Source organism: Zootoca vivipara, chromosome 14 (assembly GCF_965207765.1).
Source record: "Zootoca vivipara chromosome 14, rZooViv2.hap1.1, whole genome shotgun sequence".
In the NCBI taxonomy this organism is placed as follows: domain Eukaryota; kingdom Metazoa; phylum Chordata; class Lepidosauria; order Squamata; family Lacertidae; genus Zootoca; species Zootoca vivipara.
This window is the reverse complement of record NC_142597.1, coordinates 34,600,765-34,622,468: the sequence shown is the minus strand read 5'-3', so window position 1 is coordinate 34,622,468 and position 21,704 is coordinate 34,600,765. Positions and strand designations below refer to the sequence as shown.

Sequence of the window (21,704 nt, the reverse complement as noted above, 5' to 3'; positions counted from 1 at the left end):
GGCACTCTGGAAACCAAACAGGTTATGACACATAAGATTTCATAGACAAGGTAGAGTCCAGGAAGCATTTGGTTGCGATTGAGATGATGATGATAATAATTATAATTTATTTTTTCTACCCCACTCTATGAGTTAAAAATAAAATAAAAAAATGTCAGACATGAAAAACTTCTCCGAACAGGGCCGCCTTCAGATGTCTGCTAGAAGTTGTGTAATTCTTTATCTTCCTGACATCTGATGGGAGGGCGTTCCACAGGGAAGGTGCCACCACCGAGAAGGCCCTCTGCCTGGTTCCCTGTAACTTTACTTCTCGCAGTGAGAGAACCGCCAGAAGGCCCTCGGAGCTGGATCTCAGTGTCCAGACTGAATGATGGAGGTAGAGACGTCCCTTCACAAATAAATGAGCTGAGGCCATTTAGGAGTATTTAGAGTCAGAGTCCCTAAGGTACTCTGGGCCCAAGTTCTTTTCTCACATTGCGATTTTTGCATAGCACACAAACAAATTAAGCCTGGCTTAAATACAGTTCAGAGGGGAGGAATCCTCTCACCAGTCTAGATGGCACGCAGCTGGCTCCCATATCCTTACTCCAGAGGAGGCTAGCAGAAGCAAAACACAGACGTCCGGGAGGGCAGTGGTTGTCAGTCTCTTCTCCAGCTGCTAGCACAGGTCTTAGAATAGAATAGAATAGAATAGAATAGAATAGAATAGATCTTTATTGCCATTGTTCCCTTGCGGGAACAACGAAATTTCTCGGTTGCTATATCAACTCAACTCAACTCAACTCAAAGAAGACACTCCACATAAATTAAAATACTAATAAGCACAACACAATACAGAACAATATAACAAATAAATAAGATGACTTCAGAGTCCAGAGTTTCTATTTAAGGCCAAGATTGCTCTAGGAAAGAAACTGTTCTTGAGACGGCTCCTTCTCGCCTTCATTGTTCTATATCTCCGTCCCAATGGCAGGAGCTCAAAGAAGCAATGACCCGGATGATATATCTAATGCAGGCATCCCCAAACTGCGGCCCTCCAGATGTTTTGGCCTACAACTCCCATGATCCCTAGCTAACAGGACCAGTGGTCAGAGAAGATGGGAATTGTAGTCCAAAACATCTGGAGGGCCGAAGTTTGGGGATGCCTGATCTAATGCCTTTCTGTGGCACCTGATGGTATAGATATGTTCTAAGGTAGAGAGCGAACAGCCCATGATACTCTCTGCTGTTTTAATAATTCTACACAATGCTATCCTTTCCCGAGAAGTGCAGCTTCCGTCCCACACACATAATCCATAAATGAGCACGCTCTCAATGGCACAGCAATAGAAGGCAAGCAGCAACTTTCACAGATGTGTGCAAGTTCTAGTGTTACTTCATAGTTAACTTGATGGTTACCAACCTGAGCTGCTTTAGAAGGGAATCAAACCAATTCAGGGAGGATAAGGCTGTATGGGGCCACTAGTCAGTGGCATCTTGTCTCCTGATACCCAGAGGAGCATCGATGGGAAAGGCTGTTGCTGCTGCTTGCGGACTTCCTGGGGGCACCTGATTGGCCACTGTGGGGTGGAAGGGGGGGGGGAAGGATGCCGAGCAGATTAAGGTCTGATGCAGCAGAATTATTTAAGCACGTCTTGCACCTCCTTAGGTTGTTCAGGCGATGCCCTTCTAAGGTCTGCTTTGGCCTCCTTATCTTCATTGCCACAGGTTGGAAGAGGGATAATGAGAGCTCCCCACTTGGAGCAAAGCAGATGAATTGCTCACCGGAGCGTAGCTAACCTGTCTCTCAACCGGGGCAGTCCGCAAGGACTTGTAGGGTTGAGTAATTTCCCTAATGCGCTCGAATTATATTTGCCATTTGATGCGTAGAGAGCAGAGGCTTTAAAAAAAAAAAGATAGGAGAGTGACAAGAATCCACACCAGCCTTTGCTTCTTCTTTTTTTGCAAAGTCCACCAAGCGTAGCTTAGGGGAGTCTATTGCCTCGGTTGCAAGGTCACAGGTAGGTTGCAACTTTGAGGTGCCAGTGAGGGATTATGCTAAGACGTCTCTCTTTTCACCAAAGCGTTTGGCTAGCAGGTGGAGCGGGAACTTCTGTCGCATCTTGACATTTCATCTCCTTGGAATCCCACTTTGGCAAATTCTGGTGTCAAAGGTTTACTAGGTATAGTGGTACCTCGACTTACGAAGACGATCTGTTCTGTGGCCGTCTTCGTAAGTCAAGGTTTTCAGTTGTTGAAGCGCGCTGTCGGCACATGCGCCGGCTGCGCATGCCGCTCTGCGCAGGCGCAGAACGCGCACGGCGAAAAGACGTCCGGGGTTGTCGACTTCAGAAGTCGAAACCTTCGGAAGTCAAAGCGTTTGGTTGTCGAGGTATGACACTAGTTTTTAAAAATTGTTGATATTTACTGGAATCGTTGTTCAAATGCCCATTATTAGTATCTGGCATCCAGCAATACCCAAAAGCATTTTGCAGCTTAAAAGAACAAAGAGGTGGTCTCAAGGACTAACACATTTCTTAAGGCTGTAAAGTTGACGTTATCAGGTGCAAGATAAAGCTTTGGTTCACACCATGCATTTTAAGCACTTTTTGCACCACTTTAACAGTCATGGAAATCCCCCCACCCCCGCACCCAAGAATCTTGGGAACTGAGGGCGCTGGGAGTTGTTAGTGGACCGCTCCCAGTGCTACAGTTCTCATCACCCTTAAACTACAGTTCCCAATATTGTTTGGGGCGATTTCCTTTTAGAGAAAGCACCGTACAATTTTTCTCCTGCTCTGGAGGGTGGGACTCGAACCAGTGGCTTCAAGTTATAAGAAGTATTTTGACTAAACATCAGGAAAAACTTTCTGATAGTAAGAGCTGTTTGACAGTGGGAACAGGCTCCCTCGGGAGGTGGTGGGCTCCCCTTCCTTGCAGGTTTTTAAGCAGAGATTGGAGGGCCATCTGTCATGGATGCCTTAGCTGTGATTCCTGCATGGCAGGAGGTTGGACTAGATCAGGCATGTTCAACTTTCAAGAGACTGCGATCTTCTCCCACTATAAAAAAATTGGCAGTGATCTACCAAAGTTGTTGAGCTTTTGGGGGGGGCAGGGGGGGATCTTGCGATCGACCCTGTTGGACATCCCTGGGCTAGATGACCCGTGAGGTCCATTCCAACTTAACAATTCTCCCAGTCTTCTCCTTCTCCCTCTGACCGCTCATCATCATCCCACAACCAGCCTTCTTCCCCTGGGGGTTCCCCAGCTGGTGCCTCCCACCACTCTGCAGCCAGCAAATACATGACAGTAGGTATCAGCTCTGCCCCACTCTGGGAGCAACACACACACACACACACACCAAATTCAGGAGCTCTTTGGGGCATAAGGGTTGGCCAACTTCCCCCTCTTATTTTTGGCCCGTCTCAGAATCTGGCTGTGTTTTCTTAGGTCAGCCGGTTGCACATCCTATAACTGGCTTCTGTCTTGGCCACCGATATACGATTAAAAATAAAACTGCAGCTCCTTCCTGGAAGTTGCACAGAGACAGGGTCTGGTCCTGGCGCAAACTGGTATATCACAGCGTTCATCAACCTGGTGCCCTCCAGGTGGCTTTGAGTTGAAGCTCTCATCACCCGTTGACCACTGACTGCTCTAGCTGGAGCTAAATGGGGATTGTAACAATCTTTTTTTTAAAATTTGGAGGGCACAAAGTTTGCAGAGCTGGGCTTTTTTTTATCTGGAAGGTGACAGTGTTTTTGCCACTAGCTGATGAAATAAAACTGGAAGTGCTTCCCACTTCTTCCTAATCTTCTTTCTCCTGCTGGCTTAATTTCCTCAATGGTTTAAAGATAGGAAGAAGTGAAAGACCTTTAAGTGTCTCTGTGTTGAATGGCTCTGTTTGTGGCCTTTAGGAACCCAACTGAGCGAACATATCTTCTCGTGTCTGATGTGCTTCCGAGATGCAGGTTGTTAAAGGCTAGGTTATCTGCATGTGCAAGGATCAGGACCCAGAGGCAATCACACCCTCTGGGTGTGAGGTTTCTTTTGCCTGGGAGTTTCCAGTTGTTTTTACACACGGCACAGCAACAAACCTCTTGGTTTCCCAGTGCATTTAGAAGGGCACTGTGCCCTCAGGGGGCAACACAGCAGAGACTTGGGGTGCATTGTGGTGGGGTGCAGGATGGAATCCCCTGGCCGGTTTTAAGAAGTCTTAAAAGCAGCTGCAAAATGGGATTTTGATCAGGTGTCTCCCTCTGGGAGGGCGTGTAAGTCTCCTGCACCATCTCCTCGACTTAGGTTCCCCTGCCCTGCAAAACTACTATTAGACACAGACTTAGGGGTGGGCTGGGGAGATCGCTTCCCATCTTCTACCAGTTTTCACCTGCTTTTCCACCCCTTTCTTTTTCAGGCCCAGGCATGCATGCTTCTTCAGAAAGCTCTGCAGACCCGCGATCTTAAGCTCTCGCTGTCCGAAAACGAGTGGGAGGAGCTGATCAGGGAGAGCACCAATCAGATAAAAGAGGTGAGATGTTCCGGCCTAATATTAAAAGCAGTGTTTGGTTTCCCCTCCCCCAGATAAATCTCATACCTCTACTGCTGCCTTGAGGGTATTATCTGATCTGTAGACAAGAAAGCTGCGCTCATATGCTGCTGAGGAATAGGAATGGGCTCTGTTCATGCAGCAGTTTATTCCATTTCCCTTATGTTTCCCTAACAGTTAATTTGCACATTGTATTTGAGCTTCCTCGTGATGTAAAAGCCACTTCTGGAACCATAGTGGAAGTTTTAGCACCCATTTCCATATCAATTGGTTTCAAGGGGGAAAAAAACATTAACTCAGAAAATTGCAGGAGTAAAGTGACAAAATTTGGGGTAGTATACCTGCCTACAGGTCTTACCTGATTTTGCCATGGGGGAATTTGGGAACAGAGGCACATATGTGCGGGAAGTGTAGGGTGGGGGGGAGTGGCAGTGTTGTCCAATAATGTTTGCTGTTGTGCCACTCCTACTGGCATGAATGAAAATAATAATAATAATAATAATTAATAATAATTTATTATTTATACCGCGCCCATCTGGCTGGGCGGCTTCCAACAGAAAAATAAAATAAAATAATCAATTAAACATTAAAAGCCTCCCTAAACAGGGCTGCCTTCAGATGTCCTCTAAAAGTCTGGTAGTTATTTTTCTTTTTGACATCTGGTGGGAGGGCGTTCCACAGGGCGGGTGCCACTACCGAGAAGGCCCTCTGCCTGGTTCCCTGTAACTTGGCTTCTCGCAGCGAGGGAACCGCCAGAAGGCCCTCGGCGCTGGACCTCAGTGTCCGGGCAGAGCGATGGGGGTGGAGACGCTCCTTCAGGTATACTGGACCGAGGCCGTTTACACAACGTAGCAGTGTATCCGTGAAAAAGGCCACAGTTCCATAATGCAAACTGTGAAAGGAACATTGGAGAACAGGACAGAATACAGTTGGCCAAAGTCCTTATCCAAAGTATTCCTTTAGATATTTAGCAGGTCATGCTGGCAAGGGCTGATGGGAGTTGTTGGCAAAAACATCTGGAGGTGAATGTGTATGATACTTTCAAAGGGAGAAGGACCATTACTTTCTTCCGCTGCAGTCTTTAAATCCGTTTTCCAACCCAGCACGGTCTGATAGAATTAGGCTTGCTCGCTAAGATGGCGAAATGGACATGTTTAATCAGAGAAAAGTCATTGTTAACATTTGCTAAAGGTTGGAAAGTTCTCACAGACTTTTTGCGCCAGAAAGAAATAATGACATCTGGATTTGAGGGTTGAAGATTATGTTTGTTTATAGAAAGTGGCTTTGTGGGGTGTCACAGTGGATTGGACTATAATACTGTTTTTATATAGTAGACAGATGAAGAATTGCAAGTTCTTTACTTTCAGAATTTTACGTTTCTATCTTTCTCTTTTAGCCTATTTTCTATTCTTTTTTTATTTATCCCCCCCTTCTCTATTCCTCCTCCCCTTCTGTGTTTTTATTGTATCTATATAAAAAGTCTTGGTTTGGTTAAAAAATGGGAAAATATACCAAGTTTTGTATTTTTCTCTATCAGCCTCAATAACATTTATTTCGAAAAGAGAGAATTGGGCTTGCTTAACACCCACTCAATCTTAAAAGGTACAGAGAGACATTTCCTTGCCCTTTTTGCCTACCCTTCCTCCTCTTTCCTTTTCATCTAACCTGAAGAAGGGTTGTGGAAAACCCAAAAGTGACATTTCAGCTAGCTGTAATGCAGGTATTACCTTACTGCTATTCCTAGATATTCTCTCTCTCTCTCCCCCTCCATCTCCCTCTCTGCAATGGACCCTACACAGCTACCTGCATTTCTCGTATCTCAGGAAACAGACACCTGGAGCCGTCCCCCCCCCTTTGACAGGTGCTTCTGCTAAATCGCTCGCTGGGGCCCAGTTTGCTGCAGCCTTTCGCTTCCCACTGTGCCCTCCTTTTCACCTTGGCTTGTAATTTAATAGGGCTGCACGGGGTCTAGTCCACCTGCTGCAGGTGATACAAGACAGATGATTGCAGGAGTTAACAGGTTGGGGAGCCGTTCTTTTTCAGCGTGTTGTGTAACAGGAAGCCGAAGGAAAGGGAGTCTGGGGGAGGAGAAAGAGGCTATTGGGGGGAATATGTGGCAGTTGCCTAAAATAGCATCCTAACTAGCTGCAGGCCTCTGCATCTCTGTGTTCACTTACATAATAAGAACTTCCTGACATTATTTGCATCCATACTGATTGGGATACCATTTGCGGGGTCAGCAGTGTTTCAGGTTCTCCGCAACGCCTGAGCAATCGCAGGCAACTTGTCTTCTGTGCCTTCGTTCCAAAATTGATTCCAGAAAATTTATTATTATTATTATTATTATTATTATTATTATTATTTTCAATTTATATACAGCCCTTTATCAAAAGATCTCAGAGAGATGTACAGCATTAAGAACTCATTTTACGGAGCATCAATAGTAAAAAAAGCATGCTGATAAAATAATCATAACAACCGTCAGCTCCCCAGCTTTAATATGGTTTTTTAATTATTATTATTACTTTTAATGTATTTGTATACTGCCATTTTCCCAAATTGGGATTCAAGGTGGCTTGCAACATTTTTTTAAAACACTAAAAACACAAAATCATAAAAAACACACTACTGTATTTTAAAGCAATAGTTTAAATACAGTGAAACACATTTAGGACCAACCATGAAAGTACAGTTTGCCCTGATGGCAGCCCAGCGATCAGCATCGCCTGCACCTGAGTTTTCATTGGCCTGCCTGAAAAGGAGGGTCTTAGCCTTCTGGAGGAAAGAGAACGAGGAAGGAGCTAGTCTAGCCTCTCTTGGGAGGGAATCCCACAATATGGGGGCTGCCACAGAAAAGGCTCTTTCTCTTTGTCACCACCAACTGCACCTCTGATGTTGATGGGATCGAGAGAAGGTGCTCACCAGAGGATCTTAGCACCCTAAGGCTTCATCCCTGTCAGGGTAGACCCATTGAAATTCATGGGGGTGGCGGGTTAGGTCCTTTAATTTCAGTGGGGCACTCTGGTTGGTAAGGAGGAACATTTTAAAATAGGCCCAGAGGGGTTAGATTCTTTTGGTCTACTTCTCCGATCTAGGATCTAGCTAACATGTCCCATCGGTGCAAGGATGTACGCTTGCACACTGGAACTTCCCCCGTCCTCCCCTGCCATGTGTCCAGCCCCCCCCCCCCAACCCCCAAGAAACTGCAAATATGAAGAACTGGTTGAAAACAGGACCCAGTGTTTCTTTTGTAAAAAAAATTTGTTTTGGCAGGCATCAGGCACGACACCAGAATACGTCTTGTAGGCAGCTGGAGAGCTTTTCCTTCTACCCCCCCCCCCCCAAATCAGATACTGTGTTTTGATAATAAGTGTATGTTTTGTTGTGAGCAGCTTTGGGCACAATTTGCTCTGGGAAGATGATACATGAGCTAACCCGTGTTCTCGTCTCAAATGCTGGCTATTCGATATACGCGGAGCTCAGGTTCTGATTTGTTCGTGGTGCTTTGTCCTTGCTTAAATCCGCAGGATCGCTTCAGGGGCCTGTCTGTTTCAATCCATCGCTGTTATTAAAAACCAAAAACCAATAATGAGCGACATATTTTGATGGCTTAGGGAAGCTGAACCTGGTGACAAAAGCAGGGTGTGTGTGTGTGTGTGTGTGTGTGTGTGTGTGAGAGAGAGAGAGAGAGAGAGAGCACAGCAGCATCAGTTAAGCTTGGATAATATAAAAAATAACACTTTATGTGTACAGTGGAACCTCGGTTTATGAACACCTCGGTTTATTAATTTTCGGTTTACGAACGCCGCGGACCCATCTGGAACGGATTAATTCACTTTCCATTACTTTCAATGGGAAAGTTCGCTTCAGTTTATGAACAGACTTCCGGAACCAATTACACCCATGCTTTGGGTTAAGTACGCTTCAGGTTGAGTACTCCGCGGACCTGTCTGGAACAGATTAAACCACTTTCTATTACTTTCAATGGGAAAGTTCGCTTCAGTTTATGAACGCTTCAGTTTAAGTACTCCACGGGCCGTCTGGAATGGATTAATCCACTTTCCATTACTTTCAATGGGAAAGTTCGCTTCAGTTTATGAACAGACTTCCGGAACCAATTGTGTTCATAAACCGAGGTACCACTGTACACAAATGGAGGATATCCTGCATCAACCCTCTGCAGACCAGGCAGTCTGGCTTTTGCCAATCCGTGTCTGGGATCCTGATAGTGGAAATATTTATTTTAATGTTGATGTTTGCGGCAAGGTTTTCTTTTGGCACAAAGGCAGCAAACAGAGGTGGAAGGCAGGGGTCCTCTGGCTTAGAAATATGCCAGTCAGCTGATGAATTAGCCTGCTGGACTCGTAGATTCACCTCTGCATTCCAGCAGACGGAATGAATCACGTAAGCTGTTCGCTAAGGATGGTCCCGGGCACCTGGCCTTGCATGGTGAGAGGAGGGAAGGCATTATTTTCATGGCAACGCAGGGGCTTGCCAGGAAGCTCTAGGCCGGGATGTTGTAGGGATTGAATGAGGAGGGGGAGAGCCACATACACCAACCCCCTTGAGCTGCTCAGAGAAAAGGGCAGGATATACAGTGATGCCTCGCAAGACGAATTTAATTCGTTCCGTGAGTCAATTCGTTTTCACGAAAAATTCGTCTTGCGAATCGCGGTTTCCCATAGGAATGCATTGAAATTGAAATTTTTTTTTTGCCCATAGGAATGCATTAATTAAATTTCAATGCATTCCTAGGGGAAACCGCGATACGCAAGACGAATTTTTCGCAAAACGAATTCGTTCTGTGAGCCACCATCAGATCGCAAGACGCATTCATCTTGCGAAAAATTCATCTTGCAGGGCATTCGTCTTGCGAGGTACCACTGTAAATGCAACAAATAAGTAAAATAAATAACTAGGCAGAAACATAGCTAGGCAAACCCTGTCGCCCCATGGAATCTCTGCGCCAGTGTAGATTCTGGTGTAGATCTTGCCCTGATTTGGTGGTGGCTCCTCGCAGAGCAGACTGAAGACTAGGGCTGTGCATATTGAGGCCTGCTCTGTCTGTAGGCAGCAGGACCTGGAGACAAAGGGAGCCTCACTTGCCGAAGAGAACAATCCCGCTATTTAAACTGTGTGTCAGACCAGCCAGAGATGATACGGGTTGGCTCAGGGAGGAGCGGCGGCATAGCTTTCTTAAATAAAACAATAGCAATAATCTTCATCTTTGTTTCCGGCTCTTTCCCCTCCTTCTCTGGGAAACAGCATAATCTGCATCGCTCACCAGAATGATGAAACACAGCAACATTTTTTTTACTGGAATCATCGTCTCCTAGAATGGTAGCATTGGAAGGGCCCCCACGGGCCATCTAGTCCAACCCCCTGCAAGGCAAGAATCGCAGCTAAAGGATCCCTGACAGGTGGCCATCCAACCTCTGCTTAAAAACTCCTGCAAAAGGAACAGACGATAATTCAGTTGGTGGAGCACCTGCTTTTGCACAGACATCTCTAGCCGAATGAATTGGGTAGCAGTTGATAGGGAAGATTGCAGGGAGCCACTGTCCGGCAGAGTGGGCAGGACTAGGCTAGATCAGGCCAATACAGGGCCAGCCCACCCACAACACACCAGGGGGCAATGAATGCCTCTGCAGCCTCTGCTCGTCCCCCTGCTCTCTGTCTCATTCTGAGCAAGGCATTCTGGGAGGAGGGGACCAGGAAGAGAACTCGTGACCTGGTGCTGTGGAACTTCAGAGTTCTTTGTCGCATGTCGCATACCGGGCCTGACCCAAGGGTCTCGTTGAACCTCTGCGAAGTTCAGCACTTGCCAGCCCCCAATTCCAGTATTTATGGGGCTGCACCACTGTCCCTGACCCCAAGCTCACACAGCAAAACCCCAGATGTATGCGGAGACCTATGGCACCCTGATGATTTTGCGGAGTTGATATGCTCACGAGAAGCTGAGGCGCCTAAGGAATAGGCTCATTGAAATGAATGGGGCCCAAGCTAGTCAGGCCCATTATTTCCAATGGGTTTTCTCTGAGGAGGACTAGCACTGGAGACAATCCCTAGGCCAAGAGTAGGGTAACTTTGGCCTGCCAGATGTTGCTGAACTGCAACTCCCATCAGGCCTAGCAGGCGTGATCAATGGTCAGGCATGATGGGAGTTATAGGTTTTTTTTGGGGGGTGGTGGTGGTTTATTTTCCTCTCATTCTCTCTTAATAAAACCAATAACAGCAGACCAAGTTTCACAAAACGTAATTCATTTCCTTCAGTTGCTTTTGTTCCTCAACTTCACTAGTTTTTTTTGCCCGTGTAACTTTCCATACTTTCTTACACCATGATTCTAAAGATAGATTTTTAATGTTCTGGAGTGATAGTTTTCAGATCCTTTGCTTTATTTTCTCTTTTTGTAGCAGCGCTGAGGAAACTGCAACAAATAACGTCAATGTCTTGAAGGTTCCTCTTCATGGATATGATTTGCGTGGTAATTGATTTCATTTCCTTGCTTCCTTTTTTCTCTCAGACTTTAAAGACAGTGAGTGAGATCAAGGTCAAGGTGGACCAGGAGAAGATCATCAAATGTCTGGAGCTACTGAACTACCTCATAAAAACTGTGACTCAGCAGGTAGATGCCGCTCTTCCAGCCTGGTTTTATCTTTTATCTGGGACGCTGGAGTCTCTTAGCTCACGTAAATTGATCATATGGATTAAGATTGCTGTTCTGCTAGGTCTTTGTAGTTGAGAATAGGTGTTTCTTGGTGTGAGATAAGGCTGGATGGAAATTAAGCCTTACTGTACATTGGGGACGACAACAACAACTATTATTATTATTATTATTATTATTATTATTATTATTATTATTATTATTATATACACCACCCATCTGATTTGGTTGCCCTAGCAACTCTGGGCAGCTTCCAGAATATAACAGAACACAGTGAAACACTTGACATTAAAAACTTTCCAATACAGGGCTGCTTTCAGATGTCTTCGGAAAGTTGTGTAGTTGTTCATCTTGTGTAGTTGTTGACACCTGATGGAGCACAATTAAAAGTGTCGGTGCTGACCTTGAAAGCCCTAAATGGCCTCAGTCCAGTATACCTGAAGGAGCGTCTCCACCCCCATCGTTCTGCCTGGACATTGAGGTCCAGCACCGAGGGCCTTCTGGTGGTTCCCTTGCTGCGAGCTGCCAAGTTACAGGGAACCAGGCAGAGGGCCTTCTTGGTAGTGGCACCGGCCCTGTGGAACACCCTCCCACCAGATGTCAAAGAGAAAAACAACTACCAGATTTTTAGAAGACATCTGAAGGCAACCTTGTTTAGGGAAGCTTTTAATGTTTAATAGATTGTTGTATTTTAATATTATATTCTATTGGAAGCAGCCCAGAGTGGCTGGGGAAACCCAGCCAGAATGGGTGGTGTATAAATAACATGTTGTTGTTGTTGTTGTTGTTTGGGGGGTGGAGCTTGATTGTCAGTGGAAAAAATCATTTGTGGCTGTTTTGACAGCTGTGTGGGTGAGACAAGGACAGGACCCTTGTGGGAGAGAGAGGTTGACAGCTCAAAACAGGAAGGAGCCAACCCAGGTTTCCCTTCTGGGTCTCCAGCTTCCCCCGAGCTTCCTTCTCTCAGGTCTCCTCCCTCCCTCCCTCCCTCCCTCCCAATGATAGCATCCTTCTCAACCCCCCCCCCATGTCTTTCTGTGAAATCGCCGGCAATCTGTAGCCAGTGGCAGCAGCCAGGGAATCATCAGCACAGCTTCCCCAGCCCTGACGATGACGGGGGCACCTCAGCAGCGATTTGCTCACATATTATCCATTTCTCAGCGCAACCATCATGTGTAATGATCCCAAGCGGGTGGGTGGCATGAAACTCGGGTATAAGATACCCCATTTTATCTATTTTGGAAGAAAAAGACCAGACTCTACAGGTTAGATGTGTTTAGAAAGAATTTTATTTATCAATATAAGCTGGCTGGCCTTGATCGCTACAGTTCTCTTCACTGCTTTCGTGGGTGGTCTTGAGAAAACTTGGCCCGGCTTCAGACATCCCTGGAAGGAAAAAAAAAGGGCAGTGTGTGGGATGGTTGAAATTTAGCAGCATCACTCAGAGCACCACCACTGGCATCTGCCCAGCAACTTCATCTGCTAACTTCAGCCTGCCAGTTTCTACAGATTTCACCTGTTCATGAATATCCACCAGTTTCCTTTTTCGCACACCGCGTTTGCACGAAGGTGCGCGCACCACTTGCCTCGACCGCATTTGAAGCCTCCCGTTCTCACACACACACAAACATGCAGCAGCCAACATCCACGAAGAACGCCAGCAGGGACGTTCCTTCGTCATTCGCTCTCCCTTCATTCCCATTCATGCCCTGGCTTCAGTCCACAAATATCCGCCAGCTTCTGTTGACTGGCGTCTGAAAGTGAGCTTCAGCCGGCCTTCTGTTAACAGACCTTTTATGTGGAACTCTTCTCTGTCATTCCATAGCAGTCGCTGCCTCTGTTGTCTTTTGTGCAGACATTAAAATTCTTTTTTCAAGAAGACACTTAAGTGGAGATTTCCACCCGGGTTTGTCTGCTTTGAATCTGATTTCTAAAAAAAAAGCAAATGCAGTAGAACAAGGGTCAGCAAACTTTTCCAGCAGGGGGCCGGTCCACTGTCCCTCAGACCTTGTGGGGGACCAGACTATATTTTGAAAAATATGCCCCACAAATAACCCAGAGATGCATTTAAAATAAAAGGACACATTCTACTCATGTAAAAACACGCTGATTCCCGGACCGTCCACGTGCCGAATTTAGAAGGCGATTAGGCCGGATCCGGACCCTGGGCCTTAGTTTGCCTACCAATGCAGTAGAACCTCTACTTATGACCGCCTCTACTTGGGCCCGATCCAAGTTGTGACTGCAGCAAACCTGGAAGTAAATACCGGGTTTGCTGCGGTTCACGCAGGTTCAGTAGCGGCTCTTGCCGTTTGTGCATGTGCAGATGCAGCTGCTGCCAAATGCGCCTGCGCACAACGGTGCTTCTACCAGCAACCCAGATCAACTTACGGGCGGACCTCCGGAACTGATTCTGTCCGTAAGTAGAGGTTCCACTGTACGTATATGAAACTGTTTTTATATGCTTATATTAAATTGCTCTGAGATACGTATCTGAAATTTAAATTCATTAACATGGCAACAAATGACTGCTCCGTTGCAGGGTCGGGACCGCATCTTGCCAATTTGTGATACCGATTTGCATTTTGCCTGACTTATTTGAGGTGCAGTGTTTGGCGGACGCCAACCAATCTGGCTTTGTGGTCTTTCCTCTTCAGAAGCTGAACGTGGATCTGGCAGGGCTGCGCGATGTGCTGCAGGCGCTGAGTCAGCACGAAGGCTTTGGGAGGTCCACACGACTCAACAATCTCTACTGGGACGTCATGAAGCTCCTGGGCGTCACGTAGGTGCTTTGTTCTGGGGCGAAACCTGGCCGGATGTGAATCGCATTGTTGGCCCTTGCGTTTGTTTATTACTTTCATTAAAATGAAAGCTCACGAGGGGTCCCCAGCAGGAGAAGTTCTGTGGTGTGGTGAACAGACTACAGGCATGGGAGACCTGGGTTCAAATCCACGCTCAGCCAGGAACAACCTCCCTCGCAGGATAAAATGAGTAGAGGGAGGACCACGTCTGCCTGCTTGAGCTCCTTGGCCTATAAATATAATGCCACTAAATGTGACTTGCTGGTAGAACATTGCTCTGCATGCAGAAGGTCCCCGGTTCCATCCTTGGCATCTCCAGGTGGGGCTGGAAAGGACCCCTCCCTGAAACCCTGGAGAGCTGCTGCCAGTCAGTGTAGACAGCACTAAGCTAGATGGACCCAATGGTCTGACTTTGTCTAAGGCAGCTGCCTAGGCTCCTAACAATAGCAACCTGGGTTGGAACAGCTCAGGGATTTCTTCAACTCCTTTCCCCTTGCCGTATTCCCAACTTTCCCCCCTACTCGCCTGCAGTTGCAGTTCCATAAATGAAGAAGATGCACCTGAGGCCCGCTCAGGTTTTGTTCGGTGATATGATAGCCATGTTCAAATATATAAAAGGATGTCATATAGAGGAGGGAGAAAGGTTGTTTTCTGCTGCTCCAGAGAAGCGGACACGGAGCAATGGATTCAAACTACAAGAAAGAAGATTCCACCTAAACATTAGGAAGAACTTCCTGACAGTAAGAGCTGTTCGGCAGTGGAATTTGCTACCAAGGAGAGTGGTGGAGTCTCCTTCTTTGGAGGTCTTTAAGCAGAGGCTTGACAGGCATATGTCAAGAATGCTTTGATGGTGTTTCCTGCTCGGCAGGGGGTTGGACTGGATGGCCCTTGTGGTCTCTTCCAACTCTACGATTCTATGGCTCTCTGCATTAAGACAGCTTCGTAATCTATGGGCTGTTAAATATGATGCCTGGTACGCAGGCACACTTCAGGAGGGGGGGGGCGCAGAGGGCAACGTGAGTAGGATGCAGCAGGGCAGCCATGCACCCTGCCAGCCCCCCCCCCCCAAAAATGTGCCCGGGCTCCACGCTACCCCCCTGGCCCTATCCAGGTGTTTAGAAAGTTGATACGAGTTTTAATTTGCTTTTAGTCTGTTGTTGTTTTAACGTTTTGAAATGCCATATTACTGCATTGTTGCTGATTTTTCTTAGTGATAATTTTATTGCTTGTTTTATTTTTATTTTACAATCAAGCCGTGTATAAATAAATAAATGAAACATCCAGAGGGGGCCCAGGTTTGGGAAGCCTGGAATAGATGAGCTTTACTTATTTATACAAGGCGAGTCTTTTAAAAGAGGCCCCGTGGAACATGTGTACTCTGTATCCACGGGGCCTCTTTTAAAGGACTCACCCTATATAAATATCATAATAACAGGGCTGGGGGGGGAGCCACTGCTCTTAACTCACCATAAAGCCACACCATAGATACAAAAAACACCACCCCTTTTGCTCTTCTGTGATTTATCCATCCTGCCTGTTTCTCTGGACCAACTTGGACCATCTTCTCTTGATTTCCAGGCGACCGGTCAAGGAGAAAGCCCTGGCCCAGCCGAAGAACCCAACCGCAGCCGAGGCGCCAAAGCGGAAGAAAAAGGGCTTCCTCCCCGCCACTAAGATACGCAAGAACCGCAAGAAGGTGCCGCCAAGCCAGACCCAGGAGAACGGCGGCAAAGAGGCAGCCATGACTGTTGCCACCAACGCCACCCCTGCGGGGAAGAAGAGGAAAAGGAAGAGGAAGAAGCAAGGGGGAGGCAGCGGCCAGAGCCAAGTGTCCGTGGAGGGTCCTCCAGCCAAAAAGCGGGCGCAGCCGCAAGGGGGCAGCAAAACGGCCGATGCGCAGCAGGGCAGTTTGAAGAAGAAGAAAAAGAAGGGGAAGAAAGGGAAGATGGCAGAGGACTGATTTGTGAAAGGAACCAGAAGGGGGAAAGGGCTGGTTTTATAAATGCTCAGAGGAGCCTTCACCAACCTGGCGCCCTCCAGATGTTTTGGACTACAACTCCCATCGGCCCCAGCGAGCACATTGTAGTCCAAAACGCCTGGAGGGCGCCAGGTTGGCGAAGGCTGGAAAAAAACCCTTTTGTTTGGTTTAAACCAGGGTTTCCCAGACTTGGGTCCTCTGCTGTGGTTGGACTACAACTCCCATCATCCCTAGGTAGCAGGACCTGTGGTCATGGATAATGGGAATTGTAGTCCAAAACCAGCCAGTGGCCCAAGTTTGGGAAACCCTGGTTAAATAATGCACCGAATACAAATGTGTGGTAAGCATCCCTTTTATGTACATATATAAAAAAATCAGCTCGCAGAATTTTAACTATACTACTATAATACTGCTATAGTAGACTGTTACTGGTAGTATATTACTACTGCTTGGAAGTCCAATACTCTGCTCCAGAGTTACTAGCCTTGAAACAAAAATAAATAAAAAAAATGTTTTGGGTACCTTGGTTAATGTGCTCAGAAAGCCCCCAAAGGAAGCCAGATCACAGATAATATAACACATTTTGGGTTTAAATGGAAGCGGCCCCTTTTAGACGACGCTGTCAGAACTCCTTGGAACATTCAGATTTATGATCCTCTCCAGTCCGCTATCCTGACCTTTTCAATAACAGAAGGCTGCAAGTTACTCCGCTGTTGGGTGTATAATCCTTCATTAAAATTATATGTTTTAAAAGAGTTAGCCGTGGTGAAGTCTCTGTTAGAAGTGGAACAGGTTTTTTCTCTGCATGTGCTTATTTGATAGACAGGGGCGGGAATCGATGCCCCCCTTTGCAAAAGATTAACAATATAAGAAAGGATTGTCCTAGCGCTGGAAGGGAGGGCCAGCGTCACCCAGCCCAGCCCTCTGCCAGTGCAGGAAATTCTGCTTCAACACCACCGGAGATGCTCCTTTGTGCTTCTGGACAATCATAAGTCCTTCCCCTTGTAATTGGAACCCTCTGGTGTGGCTTATGCCACCTGGGGCAAGAGAAAATGATGTTGCTGAAGTTTATTCGTTGGGGGGAGAATAAAACAATGAAAGGAATAGTTTCTCATAGAAAAAAATTGAGAAAAATAGTGCCTGTATTTTCTGTTTCATATCTCATGTTCTACTAATGCTAGAAGTATACTTATACTTTATAAGTTTTTAGAGCAGCTAGTCCTTTTTAATCACTTGTTTTTGCCAGGTTGAGCACAGTTTCCCTTGTTTTGGAGAAGACTGAGGCAAAGCAGGAGCTGAGAATTCCTGCATTGCAGGGGGTTGGACTAGATGACCCCGAGGCTCCCTTCCAACTCCACGATTCTATGATTCTATGACTTCCATCATCTTTGCACTTCCTCTTGCACTAAACCAAAAAAGCCCTTTAAAAAAAAAGTAATTATACGAAAAGTGGCATGTTGTCAAGCACAGCGTCCAAGGACAATTTTCTAAGCTGTACCATTTTGTTAATCCTCACAAGGCTGTACCAGGCTGCAAATGATCCACTGCCTCCCGTTTATATTTCCACAGTTCATGAATTCTTAAATATGTCAGGCTGTTAGCCAGCCAGATGCCAAATCTGCTTCTTGTGTTCTGTCCTGGTGAATTTCTGCCTCGACGGGATGCCAAGTGTCTTGCCACATGCTTACCTGCACCACTAGAGATCTCTGCTCAAGAGTTCGGCAGGGCTTGCTGACTTACTCTTGGTTTGCGGCCTAAATCATACATTTTAATTGGACCTAAATCGTAATCTTGAATGGGGTCTGTCAATACAATTTGGGGGCTACTAAAGTCTAATTTTGGTGGGGTTAATACATTGGTCCGGTTTTCTTAAAAGAGCAGACAGTGAGGCAAACTAGTGCCTGGTCCACTCCACGTTAAGGCAGTTAAGTGATGGACTTCTCTGTATGAAAACTCAAGCCCCTGCATGTAGAAAACTAGTTGGGAAGAAGGTTCCTAGGGAGACGCCTCACTTCTATGCTAGATTTCTATCTGCAGTGCGCATGTTTGTAATTTGCGCAGAAACAGAGCAGGCAGAAGACACAAGCACAACTCCCCAGTGTTTTTATAACGCATAGAGCTTGATATTCCACCTCGGATCTGCTCGTCCTTCGGCCTGTCATGTCTTGTGCCATAGAATAGGATTAGATGTAGAGAGGAGCGTAGGAAGACACCAGGGCCATGTGCGTCCCCCACGTCCCTTCGTTCAGTCTCGCTGTTTTAATTATTCTTTAATTATGCCGCTAGAGCAGCCCACCCTCTGCGTGTGTCTTGAAGGAAACAGCTGCTCATCTTTTTGTGCCTGAGGAGAAGAGGCGTCCCGTCCCGTTGGAGAACATTCATAAGAGCCGCTAAAAAGTTCTCCGCCGAGGAGAAGTGGATCTCTCCGTGGTGTGAAAATGACTATCTCGCCAAGCAGCCGGGCGATTCAAGGTTCCAGACCCCTTGAGGGCAAGGGTACCATGGCAACGCTCCCATCAGCATCTCCCTCGTGGCCTGGGAAGAGGCCTTTTGACATAGGAAGAGGATTAGGCATCTGAGGGGGAAAGGGTGGGTGAAAATGGCTGGCGCCATGGGCAACATCCCCCTCCCCTAGTTCCCCCAGGGAGGTTTCCATCCTAGGGAGTTCTGGGTACTTTGAAAGTGGGGGAATAAACCACCTGCTTTTTGCTGTCTGAGGAGAAGCAGTACTAACAGAGATGGATGTCAGGGATTCTGTAGTATTCTGTGCACCACAATGTTGCGGTGAGGAGAGCTCTCATTCAAGGTTGCAGCAGCCAGCCATGCTCTTACTCAGGATACTCCATTGCATGCTACCCCATACAGTTTCTATTCGCTGTTCCTTCAGCTGCCAGCCAGCATTCTGTGGCAACATCCGTACCACACACTTAAAGCACTTTTTTTGCCAATTATTTTTTATTGATTTTCCATAACCGTTAACCAATTGTCACCAAAGTAATACAAATTTAATACTTATTATAATTAAAGTGACGCCACTTTGTCGCTGCCTTCTGCGAACACCCCTGGGGACTATAGTTTGTTAAAGGTGTTGATTGGTTTTAGGGCATCCTGATTCCCCGGATTGATTGATTGATTGATTTAGTGCTCCCTGGTACGGAGTGCTGGCACTTTTTGTTTCTTCTGCTGTCATGGGCCAGGAGTCAGCTTCACCTGTTGGAACAGCAGCCTGGAGGGGGGAGAAGATGGAGTGACTCCACCTGCAGCTGATAAGCCTTCAAGGACTCAATAGGAGAAGGTGCTGGTGAGAAGCAGCTGGCTTCAGCCTTTTTAAGCTGAGCTTCCAGCAGCCGTCAAATGCTGGAAACAATGCTTGCGATTCCTGGCTTCTTGCTCGTCTTGACCCTTGACCCCATGATCATTGGATCCCTGGATCCCTGGACTGTCTGACCACATGGATTGCTGTTCTCCCAACCCTAAGACTGGATCTGACTTCGGATGCAAGTCCACCTCAGAGACACTTCTGGTTTGCACCTCGTTGCTCAGCAACGAGATTATGACAACTGCCCGCGGCAGCCATTTTGTGCTGGCACCCATGGCGCTGCCCTCTGTGAGGAGCGGCTCTTTGCTTGTTGCGCTTCTTTAATCAAAACGGCACTGCCCATTCCCTTCAAACAGCTACAATCCCAGGTGTTCCCTGCAAAGAGGGATGGACAGGCTGATAAACCGCTCAGGAAATTGCAGCACCCTTAACAACATGCGGCTTCCAGAATTCTTTGGGGAAGTCCATGGCAGTCCAAAGTGATTTCGCTGTGCTTTAAATGAATGGCGTGTATCTGGCCAGAGGCAGAGAAGGTTTCTGGAGATGCTGCAGGCCTGAGTTTTGCTGTCCAGCAAGCCGACATGCCTCCACATTGCTTCCCGTCGCTGCCAGTCAGGTCGGGAGTTGGGGTGGTTGTGGTAGCAAAAATGTACCCTGAGGTTGGAGGGATGGGGAACCGACCTGGGCCTTTTGAGGGAGATTGGTGCTTTGCCAGCAATACACTTCAGATAATCCAACACATGGCTCAGTCAGTAGAGCGTGAGCCTCTTAAACTTAGGGTTGTGGGTTAGAGCCCCACGTTGGGCAAACATATTACTGCATTTCAGGGGGTTGGACTAGATGACCCGCAGGGTCCCTTCCAACTCTATGATGCTATGTTGCCCTCAACAGATCGCCCCTAAGGGAATGTGTTGATTATGGGGGGGGAGGGGGATGCACCACAGAATGCCCTTTTCATTTGCTCTCCTCGCAGTTCTGTTCAGCACCATTTCTGAGATGGGGTGGGCGGTTGTGGAAATCACTGTCAAGGTTCCTGCAGTGGGTGTTCCCTGCCGTTCACGAGAGATGTCAGAAGCCAGCTTAAGCGCATTATTAAAAGGCTATGCCCCCATTAAAAGCCCTCAGATATGACCTCGCTAACCCCCTCCCCCTGAAGCTCGCCTCTGAGCTGTGCCTTGTTATAAATTCTGCAAATTGGTTCTGCAAATGGAAGGGGGTGGTCGCAGCCTCTCGCAAATGGCAGCCCGTATGGGGGTTGTTCCTGCAGAGACTGTGTGTCAGGCAGCCGAATTGATTTGAGAGGATGAATTGTCCCCGCCTGGAAGCTTCAGGGAATTCTGCCATGCCTGGGCACATGTGCATTTGTCTGAAGATGCATGCAAGGTTCACCCTCCTAACATCTTTGCGCTGATAAAAACACGTGTGTGTACACACACACACACACACACACACACACACACACACGTGTCAGTCCCTGACTTTCCCCGTTTGCAGGAGGCTTCTACTTGAATCTGCCTGAACACAAGTAGAACCGTCCCCACTATAACAAGTCATTTAGCCCTAAGGCTAATCTATCTGTAGCTGGGAAAACAAAAGTCAGGGTGATAACACTAAGCGGTTTAGAGACCGGTGATCTGATCCCAGCTATGGCAGCACAAAAAGGTAAGAAGAATCATAGAATCGGAACTGTAGAGTTGGTAGGGACCCTGAATGTCATCTAGTCCAACCCCCTGCAATCTCAACAAGAGTTATACTGGATCATATCAACAGCCCCATCTCTATATAAGCCATCCCAGACCCTGAGATCATCATCTGAGGCCCTTATCCATTTGCCTCCACAAGGGGTCCGGAGGGTGGCAACATGAGAACGGGTTTATTTCTGTGGTGGCTCCCCACTTATAGAATGTTCGCCCGGTGCCATCATTACTGAGAATTAAGGGCCGTTGCAGTGAGGGGAAAGGGGTCCATGCTGAATCGCACCAGCAGAGCCCAGGAGAACCCAGACGGCAGCCCCTCCAATTTCCTTCCTAGTGGTGAGAGACCAGCAGTGCCTCCTATTTTCCCAAGACGCTGCTGTAGAGGTGGCATTGGGGGGGGGGCGCTGCCAAGGAGGTGGCAGACTCAGCTTTCAAGGACCACACCACAGGTGTTGCTGCCATTGCGGCGGCAGCAGGTGACATGTTCCTTAGAGGCCAGATCTGCTGCCCCTGTGAATCCCGCCGCCCGAGGCAGTTGCCTTGCTTTGCCTCCTCCGTGGGCCGGCCCTACTTGTTTGCAGCAAGTCTCTTCAGATCTCTACACAGCCATGGCTGTGAGCGCTGTTGGAGGAGAAGCACCCGCGGTTTCCTTCAAAGCCGCTGCCTCGCCTGGAACCCGCGTCTCCCGACAGGCAGCCGAGCGAGAGATGAAAGCTGGCACG

The 21,704-nt window shown here is 47.3% G+C and overlaps 1 protein-coding gene across 1 annotated transcript in view; it reads left to right on the top strand.

Annotated features, from left to right (window-relative positions):
* Positions 1–16,722, top strand: part of MYBBP1A (MYB binding protein 1a) — a 49,026-nt gene extending 32,304 nt beyond the window's left edge. The window contains exons 24-27 of the mRNA XM_035139435.3: positions 4,391–4,504; positions 11,047–11,148; positions 13,845–13,969; positions 15,567–16,722. Of these exons, the coding sequence (XP_034995326.3) occupies positions 4,391–4,504; positions 11,047–11,148; positions 13,845–13,969; positions 15,567–15,948 (723 nt within the window). The 3' untranslated portion in view covers positions 15,949–16,722. The remainder of the gene's footprint in view (positions 1–4,390; positions 4,505–11,046; positions 11,149–13,844; positions 13,970–15,566) is intronic.
* Positions 16,723–21,704: the final 4,982 nt, after the last annotated feature.